This window comes from Hydractinia symbiolongicarpus, chromosome 8 (assembly GCF_029227915.1).
Source record: "Hydractinia symbiolongicarpus strain clone_291-10 chromosome 8, HSymV2.1, whole genome shotgun sequence".
In the NCBI taxonomy this organism is placed as follows: domain Eukaryota; kingdom Metazoa; phylum Cnidaria; class Hydrozoa; order Anthoathecata; family Hydractiniidae; genus Hydractinia; species Hydractinia symbiolongicarpus.
The window spans coordinates 22,538,418-22,554,770 of record NC_079882.1 but is presented as its reverse complement, the minus strand read 5'-3'; the positions used below and the strand labels follow the sequence as shown (position 1 = coordinate 22,554,770).

General features: G+C 31.8%; 3 protein-coding genes across 7 annotated transcripts in view; 2 read left to right on the top strand and 1 right to left on the bottom strand.

The window, feature by feature from the left end:
• The window catches only part of LOC130655618 (receptor-type tyrosine-protein phosphatase S-like), a 54,956-nt gene extending 51,665 nt beyond the window's left edge, over window positions 1–3,291 (top strand). For all 5 annotated transcript variants that reach the window (XM_057458387.1, XM_057458386.1, XM_057458389.1 and 2 more), the window contains 2 exons: window positions 124–259; window positions 1,799–3,291. In XM_057458387.1, coding sequence (XP_057314370.1) covers window positions 124–259; window positions 1,799–1,873 — 211 coding nt within the window. In that variant the 3' untranslated portion in view covers window positions 1,874–3,291. The remainder of the gene's footprint in view (window positions 1–123; window positions 260–1,798) is intronic.
• A 1,764-nt stretch (window positions 3,292–5,055) lies between these two features.
• Window positions 5,056–6,883, bottom strand: LOC130653854 (uncharacterized). Its single transcript, XM_057456355.1, has 4 exons — window positions 6,724–6,883; window positions 6,340–6,622; window positions 5,938–6,070; window positions 5,056–5,085 (listed from the first exon to the last, which is right to left on the bottom strand). The coding sequence occupies exons 1-4, from the start codon at window positions 6,881–6,883 to the stop codon at window positions 5,056–5,058; spliced, it is 606 nt and encodes a 201-aa protein (XP_057312338.1).
• A 6,580-nt stretch (window positions 6,884–13,463) lies between these two features.
• LOC130653853 (EGF-like repeat and discoidin I-like domain-containing protein 3) lies at window positions 13,464–16,266 on the top strand. The gene is made up of 3 exons (XM_057456354.1): window positions 13,464–13,895; window positions 15,006–15,184; window positions 16,099–16,266. Exons 1-3 carry the CDS (start codon window positions 13,814–13,816, stop codon window positions 16,264–16,266), a joined length of 429 nt encoding a protein of 142 aa, XP_057312337.1. The 5' UTR covers window positions 13,464–13,813.
• Window positions 16,267–16,353: the final 87 nt, after the last annotated feature.

Here is a 16,353-nt window from a genome sequence, read left to right as displayed (position 1 = left end):
ATATTTTGTTGTCGTTGTCGTCCTTGTTCATGTTTTTGTATTTTGTATTTGTAATGTTAATATCTTCTTTCCCACTTTGCAACGAAAGAACAATGGTGTCATTAAACACTTTTGTATTTTCAGTGATGGTGCAAACCGCAGTGGAACTTTCATAGCGTGTATGAATGCATTGGATCAACTGAAAGTTGAACAACATGTTGATGTTTTTCAAACTGTACGAAGAATGAGATTAGTCAGGCCTGAGTTTGTTGAAAACATAGTAAGTAGTGTTTGTTGTCGTGAATGATTAGTTTCTTTGATTGCTGATAAAAAGTGCTGAAACTTGATTAAAGGAATGAATGAATGAATAAACTAACGAACAAATATATCACTTATTACAGTTATATGTTAACCCTATCTGGTATAAGCTGCGTGAGTATAGGGTGACCATAAAATGGCCACTCTAGTCAAATTCTTACAGGAATACCTAAGTGATAAAAGTTAGTTCAGTCGTAGTGTAGAATAAAAAATGTATTAGCCGTCATGATTTGCGTAAAGTGTGGTCAGCAATTCTAAAATCCTTAAAAATACCATCACCTATCTAAATCGCTTTTTACAATGTTTTAATTAATATTTTGCTGTATTGCTTTTATTTACTATTAGTTATGTTAAATAAAAATGTTCATTAGCGAATTCTTGGTCAAATATTGTAATTAAAAACATAAACAAAATGTGCAACTTATTTAGGCATAGCAAATGTTCAGAAAACAAGTACAAGCTTTTGAAAGTTTACTTTTACCATCAGTGTTATACTGCCAACAGTTGTGTCTGCGTTTTTTGGTAGTTCCTATCAAAGATTTTCAAGACCTTTCTTGCAGTTCCCTTTTACATGGTAATTGAAAATGGTGGGTTGAACTACATAACTATTCGCGAATTAGCTCCCCCTCTCGAACATTTTCAATTTTAAAGTATTTGCAATGGTGGTGTTAGCAATTTCTATTGACTTTTGGCGTCACGAATTGTGAATTTTTGACTATGTTGGGAATCAAGTATAGCAAATTTTGCATGCGTGTATATTTTCAATTTAAATTAGCGTCATAAAATCATGTTTTAGGAGCATTATGTTCGCAATGTTTCTAATTTTTTACTTCTCTGCTGCACCTCAAAGAGAGCATTATGATTTCTAACTGTCTTTGGTACGTTTTCATCCTTATTTCCATGACTTATACAAAAAAGAAATCCCATGATTTGATTGGTTTAAGGCAGGACTTGGAGCCATACTAACCAGTTTGTGAAGCCATTATTAAAATGGTAACATAAAAACGTAAACAAACAAAAACATTTTTATAGCACATAAAAAATATAAAAGTTGGTCACCTAAAATTCAATTCATATAAACAATGATTCGAATTTGTTTTGTGAACGCACAAACATTTGAAATGGAATGATCTTAAATGCCAAAAGTTTAACAATCGAACATGCGTTTTTATTTTTCCTTGGTGGCTTAGGAATAGCAAGTTAAAAAAAAAATGTTAAAAAAGAATATTTATTTTCAGATAGGTAATAAAACATCCTTGGCACAGACCTCTCAAGCACGGTCTGTACATTTGACCTCGTGCTTTGTATTTCACAGTACAACATCAAAAGCGGTCAGTAACCGTTTAAGAATAATAAATCCATTCTTAAGCGACAAAAAAAACTGCTTATGAAAAAATTTAGAAGTGGTTTATTTAATTGATTAATGCAGGTTTAATTATGTAAAATTATTTACAAATTGTCATTATTTTAAGTTATTTATTGTTTTATTTCTTTCTTTTAGCGACAGTATCAGTTTATTTACACCGTTTTAAACAAATACTTGGATTCGTTTGCAACGTACTCCAACTTCAATTAATTCTCAAAAACACATGCATTGCTTCAGAAAGACGACATTACCGTAACAAATTGACTAATGAGGCGCCTTATCTTCATTTAATAATTATGTTTCTTTTGGAACTTTTCGTAAAGCTTAAGCTCTACATAATTATCAAAATTTCGGGACTGCTTCCTCAAAACGTTATTCATAGATTCTGCAAATTTTGAAAGGCATATACTTGCAAAATGTTATGGAATTGTTCACATGAACGGTCCTTTATAATTAGCACTTTTTGAGGAGTGTCAATTAATAATTTCTTCCTTTCAGTTTTTTTCAACAGGAAGGAGCACTCATTCGAATTTAGCCTTATTTTAAGTTTGCGAAGTTGACACAATTCTTTATATTAGCAACACAAAGTTTGAGCGGAAGTTTAAAGTTCATAGTTTCTGTCTTCTGCAGAATCAACTGTTGGTTACATATTCTCCAAAATTGTTTCTGCTTATCATTTTTTTGAGAAAAATTTACTTTTAATTTTTGAACATAGTTTGTTTTGTTCATTTACAATCTCCGTTTCTGCCTTTTTTTATTCGCTTTTAGCTGAGCTTAATCACAGAAACAGTTCTGTTTAAAAGAATTTGATGTTTTTTTTGTTAAAAAAGGGTAACGGGTAACTAAGGATTTATTCGTATTAAAATTGCGCATTTTGGTAAATAATTTTGAGTTGTTTTTTGTTGTAGTAATTAGTTGTTATTATTTAAACATTTTCGGTGTAATAAAGAGGTGTCGGAACCAATTCTTGGGATATGAAATTTTTGTTTTTGTCAAAGTTTCAGAACTGGTTTAACTGGAGGGTTTTCTCAAACAAAAATGTCTAGATCCTTTCTTGTAGCTGCTACATGTTTCGCTTCGCACGCCTTTAGCTTTAATGAGTCATGGGTTATCCCATTTTATCGGTTTACCAGAACAGATTATCGCATTGCCCAGATTGGTAATTTGAAATTTATCCATTTCTATTTTCAGATTATTTTTTATTTTATATTTAAAATTTTTGATACGTATTTTAATATTCTTTTTTGTATTTGCTAAGAATGTACCTAGATTTATATTGTTTGTACAAACTTTGATACTATAGATAGCCGCCGCTTAACTCGAACATACAAGATAAAAATGTTGTATAATCCTGAGTCCTCAACAAGTATTTGAAAGCGAAAGCTTGTGTTGACAAAAGGTGAAAGACGAAAAATAAGAAGCTTGGAAATTTTCCATCGATAACATTTAAAAGGCTTTAAAAAATTGGCTTATCATTGAGAACGGGAATGTTTTGAGTTGTTTGGTATTCGATTAAAGCAGCGGTTACTCTAAGCTATATATTTTGTAAAATGCACACATTCAGGAATAAAATTTTTTCAGGAAGAGCAGTTTACTACAACTGCATTTTAATTTGAATTACAACGGTAGATTTCGTTATTTTCTATCCATCGCTCAATGTGAATCTGCAAAAAAAAACCTTTTACCTGTTCTATATCATATACCTCAAGGATAAAGCAAACATGTTTTCCAAAATTTGTTAAAGATGTTGGAGTCAAATTGCGAAAGCATTTTATGGATTATACATGACCAGCTAATATTTACCAATCTTCGCGAACTTTTGTACATGCGCCCGCATTCTTGTAAGTAAAAAACAGAATCATACATGGTAAAATTTTTACTACGCAACAATATGGAGATAAAATAATACATAGATAATTTCCAACCTCGTCCCCAGGACTATTTGCTTCTGAACGGCGCTGCGCTTTCTGATAGTTCTAGCGAAATAGCCCTGGACCAGGCTGGTCACCGTATCGCATCTGATTGGCCCACGGCGTTACCCTAATTATGCAACGCTTTTAGCTGGCGTCAGCAAAAATCCTAAAAGTGATACATAAACAAATATGGCACCGGAAGATGTGGCGTCGTTGTTGGTGGTGGTTTTAAATCCTTAAAAAGCATTATTTTTCCTTTTTAATCTCATTTCCTCCACCTTTTTTTAAAGATGTCTTAGCTAAAGTAAGTATTTCTTTCAAATATACGATATTTTTTGTTAAAAAGTAGTCGGTGTTGTTGCTAGCCAGCTAGGTAATGCATTCATAAATATGGCTCGAGAGAGAAGTGAAGTGTTGCAGGTGCTCTTCTTGTTAATCTCTCGTTGCAGAAGATGTTGCCATCTACGCCTAAAAAAGTTTATAAAGGTGGCAAAGGAGTGTGTCGAATTTGTGCTGAAGAAACATCAGCACATCACTTGACCAGAATTTTTTCAAAAAGTGGAAAGGAAAAATCCTTACATCACAAAATATTCAGAACATGTGGATTAAACGTTTCCGAGTTTGAACTATTGCCTACAACAATTTGTTTAAAGTGTGACAGTTTTATTAATAAAATGTTTGACTTCCAGAATAATGTACAACAACAACAAATCCATTTACAACAGCAAACAACAGTAAAAAGATGTGCAGCTTTTTCACCAAACCAGCAGTCAAAACCAAAAAAAATCAACATTAAAAATGAAAATTATCCGGTCCAAATAAAATGTTTCCAGTCAAAAAAATCTCTACAATTTACGCCTTTACTAAACATAACAAATGAAACAGACATAAAGTCAAACACAAAAATACTTCCTTAAGAACTTGGCAAAACAAAACAACCTCAAAACGACTTCATTACTGAAGATCAAGAAAAGAAAATTATTACTGCATTACAAACAAGGACAATTAATATTATCATGACTACCATAAAAAATAATTGCCCTAAATTAATTGATGCCATTAAGCAACTTGTTACAGATGAAATAAGCACTGCATGCAAAAACTTGTGCAAGAAAAGTGGTGGCTCTGTCTTGTTTGACTTGTTTGAAGAATTGTGACGAAATGATGTTTTTTAAAGATGGTAATTTATGGTCAGAAGTCACACAATATAATCCATTTTAAATAGACATATTGACAGCTGTAGCAGGCAGAAAACATATTGAGCATGATCTACAGATAAAATTGTGTTTTATTTACTCAATTTCAATGCAGCACAGATGGCATGAATTGTCCTTAATGCAAAAAATAAATACAGTACTTGTTATTGAAGGTGCCTGCAGCAAACAGGTAAAAAATGCATTTATTGATTAAATAACATAAGTCGTACAAATTTTAAAAATCAATTAAAAACAATAAATACAAAAAAACTTTACACCATGGTTAAATTCCTCTCAAATAATCATCCGTTGGCTAGTTATAAAAATTGTTAAATAGTTGTTTAATAAAATTATTATGCTTTATATTCTATATTTTTATTGCAAATTTATTAAATTTAAATAAATAATTGTCATAGGGGTAGTTTTGTTTTTTGTGCTTTAACTCTGTTGCGATAGGTAGTAATATATCCTCATATCCTGCTAAACCTTTGCAATTACTCATTCTTATTTCGTTTTTTAAAAAAATGCTTTTACGATTTGGATTTGCAGTAACTGTTCTGCCCGGATAATGAACATTGGCCTGATTAAGTACGGTCAGCTTATGTATGACAGTCAAATATTATTCGAGACTTATAGAACAAATATAATCGGGCCGAGCGCTTTTATATCATTCGTCATCACTGCTGACAAGCAAATAGCCCTGGTGGCAAAGTTGTTGTTGTTCTCAAATGAAACGAAATTTCGTGGCAAATACTAAATTTTGGGATTCGCAAGTTTAATAACTTTTCACCAAACTTAATTCCCGCAGAAAGAATAATTTAGGTTCCGTGAAATTTAGTTGCTTAGTATGTATGTATATTATGTTGAAATGTGTTTTCTACAAGAGTACTTTATACTAAGAATTACGTCGAGACTTATTTCTTTCGCCATGTCTAGTTTTTAGGGGTGTTCTATTTTCCAGAGAATGTTTAATTCACAAAAGTTCAAAGAAAATGCTAATCACAGCCTGCCTGGCCAGCCATTATATCAGCGTTCATAATCCAGTCATCAAGACATAACCAGTGCAAAAAAACATATTCGGACCATGCGTACATAATCCGGCTGTCCCGGTTGTAAACAGGCCGTTTTCGCAATCTGGGCAGAACATAACCACTTTGCAATTTACTATTTTCAAAGCTTTTTTAAAATTACGTAATTTTGTGGGTGAAGCAGTTGCAGTCAAAGCTAACATGATACTGTGAGGGAAGAATGCTTGGAAAACTGATAAGTATTGAAATTCTGTACGAAATTCTCCACCCCTAGATAAAACATACAGTAATTCATCAATTTTTTAGCTTAACTGAATTATGTGATAAATTTATATTATTCAATTATTATAGCTATACATAAACACATATTTTGTTTGTGAAACTTTTTCAAATGGATATATAATATATATTAGTTTGTTTATATATATTTAGTTGCTATATTTAAGGCATATTATTTTTATATATAATAGCTATGTATGTAGCTAGATTTTTGATATGTTATGTTTACAAAGAAAGCTAGCTAGCTAGGCTATACTTACCATAATTCCACACAATGCGCCTTGCCTATAACACAAGCCACAACATTTTCCTCAATTTTTGATCTTAATATTTTCCTTCCCTGATCTGATAACAGGGACTCTGGATGTGCAAATAAAATTTTACAATTGCCTGCAACAATGCTTTTTGAAATTTTGAAAGTAGAATTTGATGCATCATTCAAATCTTCTTCAAACAAGGGTTCGTACTTCTGACTATTAGCTTGGTCTTCGAGTTGTAAGAAACCACATTCAATGCCTACTTTAGTTAAATATACCAGCTGATCTTGAATAATTGATGTTAAAAGAGATACAACAAGTACAATATCGCCTCTGCCTTTCGTTCTGGAACAAAGTCGGGTAAAAGTTGATAAATTAACGATTTACCAAACCCTGTAGGCAAAACAGCTATAGCGTGGTGTCCTTCTCCTAAATACTCGAAACATTGAACTTGTTTTGGTTTCAATATAAACGAGGGCAACTTTTCATACTTTTCAAAAACATTATTCAGCCGTTTGAAAACACGTACCACATCTTTCCAGCCCATCGCCAAAATCATAAATATGCAGAATTTGCATAAATTCAAAATGAACCAGAATCTGGTTCATTTGATGCCCACGTGACCAGCCTGTGCCAGCGCCTTTTCGACGCCACGGTAAAAGGAGCTGGGTTCGGGCTTGAGATAATTTCATTATCATGTCAGTGAGCATGTCAAATTATAAATGTACACAATGTGCCCCTCTCTAAGTTGATCAATTTTGCTACAAAGGTACCTTAAAAATCATGTTCATCACAATTAGGTTACACCAGATGTGGCAGTGAGGGACAAATGTCTTTTTTATGAACTAATTTCTCTCAAATATGGACAAAAATTCCATCAGTTAAACAGTAGAGATCATTGTGAATGCACAATCAAAACGATTGTGCAGGGCCCTTTTGTGAATGTGGTGCTTTAAGACTAATGCAAAGGAATTAGCGTAAAAGTAGTTTCGTATTAACTATGCTCCCTGACTTAAGGCTTTTTTAAGACTTTTCCAATAAATTGATGGATATTGACGTATAATAAACACTGCGCACCTAACACACCGCAGCCAGTAGGCTAAGTGCGCAGTGTTTACATTGCGCTTGTTGCACTCTCTAACACTTCCGCTTTACGGAAAAGTTAACGCCTGGGTAAGCCCCAAAATTTGAACAAGTTGGCCCCGTTGACGTCATCAATAATTATTATAAGTTTGCATCAAACCAAATAGTCTGTTGTGAACATTGACAACTTGAAATTACGTGAACCTTGAATACAAATCACCTATATAATTATTTGCGTGAACGAACTTTAATGTCAATATATTATGTGGATCTCGCAGATTTATTAATGTTAATTATGTACAAAAATGCACTCAACTGTTGAGCATGTATTTATTTAATTGCAGATAATACACACAAATAGATAAAAAAAATAGATGCTCAACATCATTTTACTTTGCCTGATAATGGAAGAAGGATCTCCCGAGACGTCGCCAATTAGACCCATCATATTCAAGAAATGATAAACCTTCTACAGTAATTTGAATACTAAACAGACAAACCAAAATAATATTTTATAATATCTTCTATATAGTATCTTTAATACAACCTTAGAGAGCGTTCACAAAACCCATGCATTTCTGCAAACAGAAATTCGCTCCAATCAACAAAAGAAAACTCGGTATACGGAGTGTGCTTAAAACCTCATTTTTTCTAGAAGATTAACCCACCTAGCGTCAATATCACTTGAAATCAGACTTTTTTATACACAAAGACTGGAAAGGAGTGTTAATTTGAGCTGTATTAGGAGTAATAATTCAACGTGGATCGTACAGAGAAGCAGTAAAACTTAATTCCTTTTTGTGAACGGACATGTCTTCGATTTTCTGATAAACTCGTTAAAATCAAATTAAAAATCATTACTGTGTCAATCCCTTGTTAAACATGAAACCTTGCAATCAATTATTACAATTTTTTGTTATTACAATACCCTGGCTGTTAGCAAAAGTGATGTCATATGCAATAAATTTGTCACACATCCTCCGCCTATCAAGAAATGCTTGCAATTCATTTTGGTTAGTCAAGCATTTGTCTAATTCAAATCCAGCATTACTCATCACATTCATGGCAACTTCCTAAAACTTCTTTCCATCTTATACAGAATGACAACCGGTTGTATCATCTAAATTACAAATCTTTACCTAATTTTTTCACAGTCTTTGAAAACAAATCTGAGAATTGTTCCATGTAACAGAATGGGACTGCTTGTCAAACTAAAACAACTCTAAGGAAACGATAAATTACCACTTTTTTTTTGCTCAACCTATAGGAATCGAAGAAGATCAAGGTGAAGTTGATTATTGTTAATATTTAAAAAAGCTTGCCTGATATTGGCAACACTGGCAATCTTAAGTGTACATCAAAAATGGTACACAAAAAGTTCGGACTAGAGTACAAACAATCGTTAAGAAAAGGGCCGTTGTTGGCCTTACAAGGAGGATCAAATACAACCTTAATCATAGTGGTTTGTTTGTCTTCCCTTACAACTGCCTATAGAATCTGGGCTATGATTGCCAACCTCAAATGGAGGGGACAACGATAAAGATTGTAACTTTAGGGTGACCGCTACAAGAAGTTCATGTGTTGGATCAGTATATCCCATACTATTTAGAACGTCTTGTTCAATTTCATCTGATTTTGGGAAAACTTTATCGTTCAAAAAGTTTAGCTGCTCAAGTTTGTAACAAAGTTATCTTGTAAACATAGTAACTTAAGTTCAGTAGAATTTTTTATCACTAACCCGCCTCTCTATTCTTTTAAGAACAAAAAAAATGTGAATGCGGATCGCCTTTCCCTAATTAATTTTCATTTAAACCACATGAAAACGCAAAATAGCCTTAAAGGTTTTTAAATTAAATCCGTAAAAATCTTTGCAATCAATCAATCAAGATATCAACTATGGAACATATGGAGTGTCATCTCAAAAGTTTTCAAAAGAATCAAGGAAAACTATTTAGCTGTTCAAAGAGTAAATGCTAGTCACGTCAAGTAGCGAATATATTTACTGAACTACTTTCGTATCATACGTGTCTTTCATCCAGATTTCGTTTATCTAATCTCAATCAATATCTTTAATCGACATTTTTCTTCAATTAAATAAATCATTCGTGTTCTTCATCGGACGCCATTTGAAGACCAGAAGTAAAATACTACATGTCGGTTTTTGTCAATTTTTTTGCAGGTCTAACCACGTGGTTTAAAAAAATGGACAACTTTATACATTAACGCATGCGTCTTCAAATAAACTAATTAAAAACACGATGTATCAATGTATTAAGGGTTGTAAAATGGTATTTTATGTCCGAATGATTAAAATATTGCCTTGAGTTTTACTCTAGTTTACACGTTAGGCTATGTAGAATATTTCTATGAATAAAATTTCAAGCATAACTTATGATTTTTCTGTAAATTTTCAATTTCGGTTTAGGATGTTCTTAGGGGTGAAAATACAAAGAGACACAGACATTTCATTTTTACCTAGCTGAGTTTCTTATGTAGTAATTATCGCACAGTGCCGAGAAAAATAATGGAAATATTTTTTTGAGTTGTTTATGCTCTCGTTTACATATTTCACAAGGCAAGTGAAATATAGGAGAACTAAAAAACGAAGAAAATATGACGATATTTTTCAAGAACAAGTGCGATAACTAGTTTATCATATAAACCGAGCATAAATCATTGTATTAATTTGACATAATCGGAAGATGATTGATAACTTTCAATCACGGTTTATGAAGTTCAACAGCGAAAAAATTTATTGCAAAATAATATGTGATCAAAGCTTTTATTTCATAATAAATTTTTTTAATTTATAACAAATTATGCCCGAGATAGTAATTATTTTAAAAGAAAAACAAAGCTTGTTTATGTCACGCCTGATTAAAATTAATTAAAAATAAATTTTAGAGTAATATATTCATGTTAATTCAATATAAATTAGCAAAGTGAAAGCAGTGATTTATCTCGTAAATTTATGATTTCTTCTTCGCTTGTAGTGGAAAATCGTTCCATATGCCGATTAACTCACAAGAATATTTACATATGTTTAATAAAGTACCGCAGATATATAATAGCTTTAGCTAAACGATCGAATTAAATATAAAACTCCTTCAACGCGCTATAAATATAACCTCACTAACCTTAAGTTGCAGTTAATCTCTACGGTGGAGAGCACTGTCACTTCTCTTTAATGTCTATATCAAAAAAAGAATAATTAAACTGTGAATATTTATGATTGATTGTTAGTTTGTTTCGTAAAAAAAAATATTTTTTTGAGGAGAAAATTATGGTTCAAATTTACAAACAAGTTCTCGTTTTTCAAGACAACAATAACTTTACTCAGCGAGTTATTAACCAGTCAGGAAAAAATATCTTTTTGCACTGTAGAATTAACTAAGTAAAAATTGCACTCGTTTCTCAGTAGAAAATAAAAAATATAGCATATATCTCGTGCAGGTTAGCCCATCACAGTGCAAGAAAGACTCTAACCATATGATAAGACTTTTCATCATATTTGCATAATCTTTGTATCGAAACTTATTTTAAAACGTTTTTCAGGAATTATTGACATTCTCTATTTGTTATTCTACTAGTTAGAAAATGTTTTCTACTAGATGTAGCTATGTAATAAAACAAGTTTACATGAAGTGTTAACAAAAAAGATAGGGGACATATTTTGTCTTAGCCATAGACAGACATACATGATAAAAGGGCACTGACTGTATATTTTCACCTCGTGGCTTGCATTGCATTATACAACATCAAAACCTTTTAGAATCAAGAACCCTACACTTCGACGTGAATTATTAAAACGTAAAATAATGATCGTAAATAATTTTACTCGCTTGTGCTTGCTTCCGCCCGTCCGCTCGTCCGCCCTAACTCCTAAAGGGTTTTCAGCCCCAGTGTTTTTTTACTGCATCAAAGTAACCACAGGACACTTTGCATAATAGACGAGTTAATGATTATTAAATAAAAGAAGATTAAGAAGCATTAAACTACATCAATATCTATTTAATTCTGTACATCAATTAAAATAAACCAGATTAAATGAGAATAATTATATGTGTGTGATCACTTAATGACAGTTTCGCTTTAAAGTTAGAATGTGAATTATTTTGATTAGTGTCAGTAAAACATTATTTAATCTGCAACGTTCTTATTAAACGATAACGTATTTTTTCCAGCCTACTGGTATAAAATTGGAAAGCTGTTAGATTGTTCTTTTTAATATTGAGATTTTTTTATACCGAATGAACATATCGGTTGCGGCTAGTGGTATACCCTCCTTAAAAGACCTTCTCGAAGAGATTTGTAAATGGTTGGATTGGTTAAAACAATTACGAAAGAAATTATCTACTTTTGAAAGGATTTTTAAATGACCTAAAGCCATAAATGCTAATTACTTGCAGAAAAAGCTCATCTACAGTTCTGTTGTTGTATCTATATATGGCTAATCCTATTGCACAACCCAAAAAAAGTGATAAATGGTTTAAGTTAGTATTAAATATTTTACTTATAATTCTATAGTGTACTAACACCGACTGACTTTTAGTTCGCACACAACTGTTGTTGAGATCAAAACTAAAAAAACAAAACAGTTTTGCTCGTGTATGAGCTAAGATAGTATGACAAAGAACTGTTTTCTTTAATATATTATCACATCATGCTCAAATTTTTTGAACTGATGATTGATTTTTTATAGTCTTGTGGTCTTTTTAGTTTTTGTTTTTTTTCATACTGACATCACCATGGCAATCCCCAACATTTTCCTGCTATTGCTATCAGGTTCCTTAGTTTTACTTGGGGGTTTAAGTCCCAACGATGCATTCATTACCTATGTTTCTAATGTGCCAGAATCAGTATGTAAAGAGTGGATTTGTATCGGAAGGTAATGTAAGTCCGTAGAATTCTATTGTGCTCTTATGTTTAGTCACCAATGCATTTTTTCTTAAAGAATGTATTACCATTCTTTAGAGTTTACACTGCGCTGTTTCTACTTATCATAACGTCTCGATATAAAGAACAGTACGCTGCCAGATTTTTGGACACGCTGTCTAAGATAAAAATTCATGTATTTCCTTTTCGTTAGAGAGAAGATAGAGTGTTTAATCCAAAAAACCCAGCGATTATGATTTTTTTATAAAAACGTGTTGCGTCTTTTGAATCCATCTATATTTGAAACGGAGGGCGGAAATTATTATGTTCTATTCTGGCACTAAACATTCGAGACTGACTACTATAGTTTGGTCCTGCGAATACTGTGGTTTTTAACAAATGTAGCTCTAGGTCTTAAATATCTTCTGCATGAGCTCAAAATTAACCTACTTTTAAACTATCTAGGCTACAGATGGAGTTACTCTTAAAGTCGGAAATATTCCCAAACAAACAAAATCAAAATAGCTTAGATGAATTCAAAATATTTGCGTTCCTTAAAGAATCAATTCTGCATAAAATCCTAATTTATCAAACTGAATCATAGCCTGCAGAACAGTAATCAATTGATGTAAAATAGTGTTAGCGACGGAAGAAGCGAGAACCATCAACCTTTTATATATTTTTATACAGCTTTAACCACTTTACAATATAACGTTTTGCTCTGTAAAAACAATCATTTACTTTACGATTATTATAATATTCTTACGTTTCACATGCTTAACGAGTTTTAACAACCTAAAAACGTCAAAAAGCACTATTGTTTAATGTTTAAAATTTTGTCTTTAAAGCAATTTTATGTTTCGGTTTAAGATACGCTACTAATTTGCTAACCAACATAATTTTGGCGTGTTTTTTTTTAATGCTTTACTGAGTTTGCATAAGTAAACTTTTTAGTATATTATGAGCCTGATATACCATTTTAAAAGTATTGGTAAAGAGTTGTAATAAAAACAGCACTTTTTCTCCTACTGTTGACCATGTCAGCCTGTAATTCTACTCCAATCAAAAAGAAAAACAGTTTTTAATCACTTTCTTTCCATGGAATCATAAATAATGAGTATCATGTGAACACTGATATAACCAATGTTTTATCTGTAATGATGTATTGTATGGAAATTACTATAATTTGTGGAAGAGATAATATCTTGTATATTTACATATACCATACAAAAACAAGCTTAGTTGGCGTGATATTTTTTAGCATATGCAGAGGTTATAAACAAATCATTATTCTAACAGATAACTTTTATTTCATTATTGGATCAATCTTTAGTTCCTTTTAAGTTCAAGTTTTATATGTTAATAATTTGTCTTATGCATGTTTGAGAGAAAGTATTTCATAGCAATGAAAAATAAAAAGTGTGCAAAGAGATATGTCTTGTAGTGTTACAATCGGCTTCCAGAGTATTTAATTAAACATCATCTGATTCAAATGTTAATTTAGAACAATTAATTTTAAATGAACATTCACTCTGGTATAATGAAGTATATTGTCATCAAAGCGTTTCTGTATTGGAATTATGTGGCACCTGTGTTAAATGGTAGGGTTTTCTTTCTTTTTCTAGTAACACACATAACACATTTTAAACATGCGCTTAATAGTTTTTTAATGCAATGACCCAGGCCAAGTAAATAAAGATATTAGCAAACATGATAAACATGACAGCAAATATTCACACAGTGGTTTACAACAATTCATTTACCAACTTTCAAGAAAGAATTAGCATAATAAAAAAGCGTTTTTAGCATTTTCTTTCTCCTTTTTAATAACACCCAAATATCTTGATCGATTTTTAAGGGAGAGTTTAGAGAAATTCTTCGATTATGACATCACAATTTGTCTAATACACCACTATCTGCTTAAAATTACATACCTTCAGAAAAAAAATTTTTACATTCTATTTAAAGTTCCTAAATTAATTTTATATAACATATTTTCTGGTTTTTACATAGTTTGGTTAAATAAATGGCAAAAATTGCCCGAAAATCCGTTTTCTACCGATTTTCATGTAAAGCCCTAAAAATCGGGTAATTGGATTAATTGCGTGCCAAAATTCTCCGAAAGATTCCCCTCCACGAAATAAAGTTGTCTTGTAAATTTCAAGTCCTTAAAACTAGAAACTCACAACGAAATATTCTTTAATTTTTGAACACGTGATTAATCCGATTTCCGCAGTTTTTCAGAATTTACCCAAATTTCGAGCAAAATCGGATTTTTAGGCAGTTTTAGGCGTTATTACTTGTGAATTGTGTGAAAACCAGAATATATGTTAAATAAATTTTATTTGACTGTCAGAACCTAGGGTAATTGAATTTTAAGTGTAACTACAGGTTTTACCATCGTTTAACGTTTGAAAGGCCTTATCATTGTAAGCGCTCCACACACTATAACAGTATGTGCTCTAAACGCTCTACTGGACGCTCAACACCGGGTCACCCAATTACTTCCTGACGCCGGTTTCCCGGCTAATTTAACTCTAATTATTACGTTTTACCAATTTTTCAAGCTGAGCGGCTTCTTGCCTTGTATATTTGTTGATGAAAATCTGTAGTGTCCAAATTATTAAACTTGTTTAGAAACAATTTCTACCAGAATGGCTGCAGAATTTAGGGAACCATTTACTAGCTAATTATATTTTCCTTTCGTTAAGCATGTACAGATCGCACTCCACTTGGAATGGCAAATGGATTGATCACTTCCAGTCAATTATCAAACAGTTCAATATTTTCTACTGGAAGTGCGGATTTTTTTTTACCGTCGCGTGGAAGACTTTATTCTTCAGGAACATGGTGTAGTCGTGAAAGAAGTTATCAATCAGAATGGTTTCAGGTATTGTGAAGAGGTCAAAGGGGTTTTCAACATTCTTTACATAACTCAAACAGTGAGCAAAATTAGGGATAATTTATACGATAAAAACATCGCGGTAATTATATTAATCAATAAATATAACCAACAATGTATAATTTTGGCAATATATTTTAAAATTAAATTTATCTTCAAGTCTAAAAGGAATCAATAACACACATATCATACAGTCTTAACATTACGTTCTTATAAGGTTACTTGAACATAAAAAGTACAGCTATAATAATAAAATCCCTAAGGTATACCAAGCTACATAATCAATCAGACTTTGATGGTTAATGTGTGGCTTTTGTATTAAAATCTGGTTTAATGTCTTTAATCCAGAGTGCTTCCAAAGTCATTAAGTGATACACAAATTTAAGTGACGTATCAAGAATTCCAACATTATCCATTGTAACGGTACAATTACAAATGCCAAAGTGACGGAATTTAATTACGAAAGAAAATTGTCAAAATTTTACATTGTTGGTTATATACATTGATTAACTTACGGATAAGACCATGTTTCAAACATCACTCAGTTGTCTTTTCCAATTAATTATAATTAGGTTTCAACTTACTTTTAACTTCGGGTTTAAACGAATGGGGAGCTCAAGTGATAGCTATAAAGCAAAAATGCGCAAAAATTTGTGACCATCAACGCGAATATCCAGTTAAATTAACATTTACAATGTGCCTGTCGACCAAGCAATAGTTCAATATAATATTCGCAGGCTAAGTAAAGTGCTTTAATGTGACTTTGAAAGTTTGTGTAATGGAAATCTATAGTAACTTTATCTTTGTCAACATTTTCTAAAAGAAGAATAGGGATATGCGGAGACTCCATTTATCACAACTTTTGTACATTGTTTACATTGACATTATTTTTTTCTTTTTAGGTTTTTTTTTATAATCAAACAATAATCAATGGAATTGCTACTCAAGGTGATCCAAATCATGCTCCAAATTTTATAGTGGAATTCAGATTAGAACACTCAAACAATGGGAAGGATTGGACGCGTTTTCAAAACGACAAGGTAAATGTGTACATTACTGTGGTGTATTAAAAAATGATCAAGTATTCTACTTGCAATTTTTTTTAAATTTCTGACTTGCATGCAAAATAAGATGCTGCAAACATAGATACGGAATTG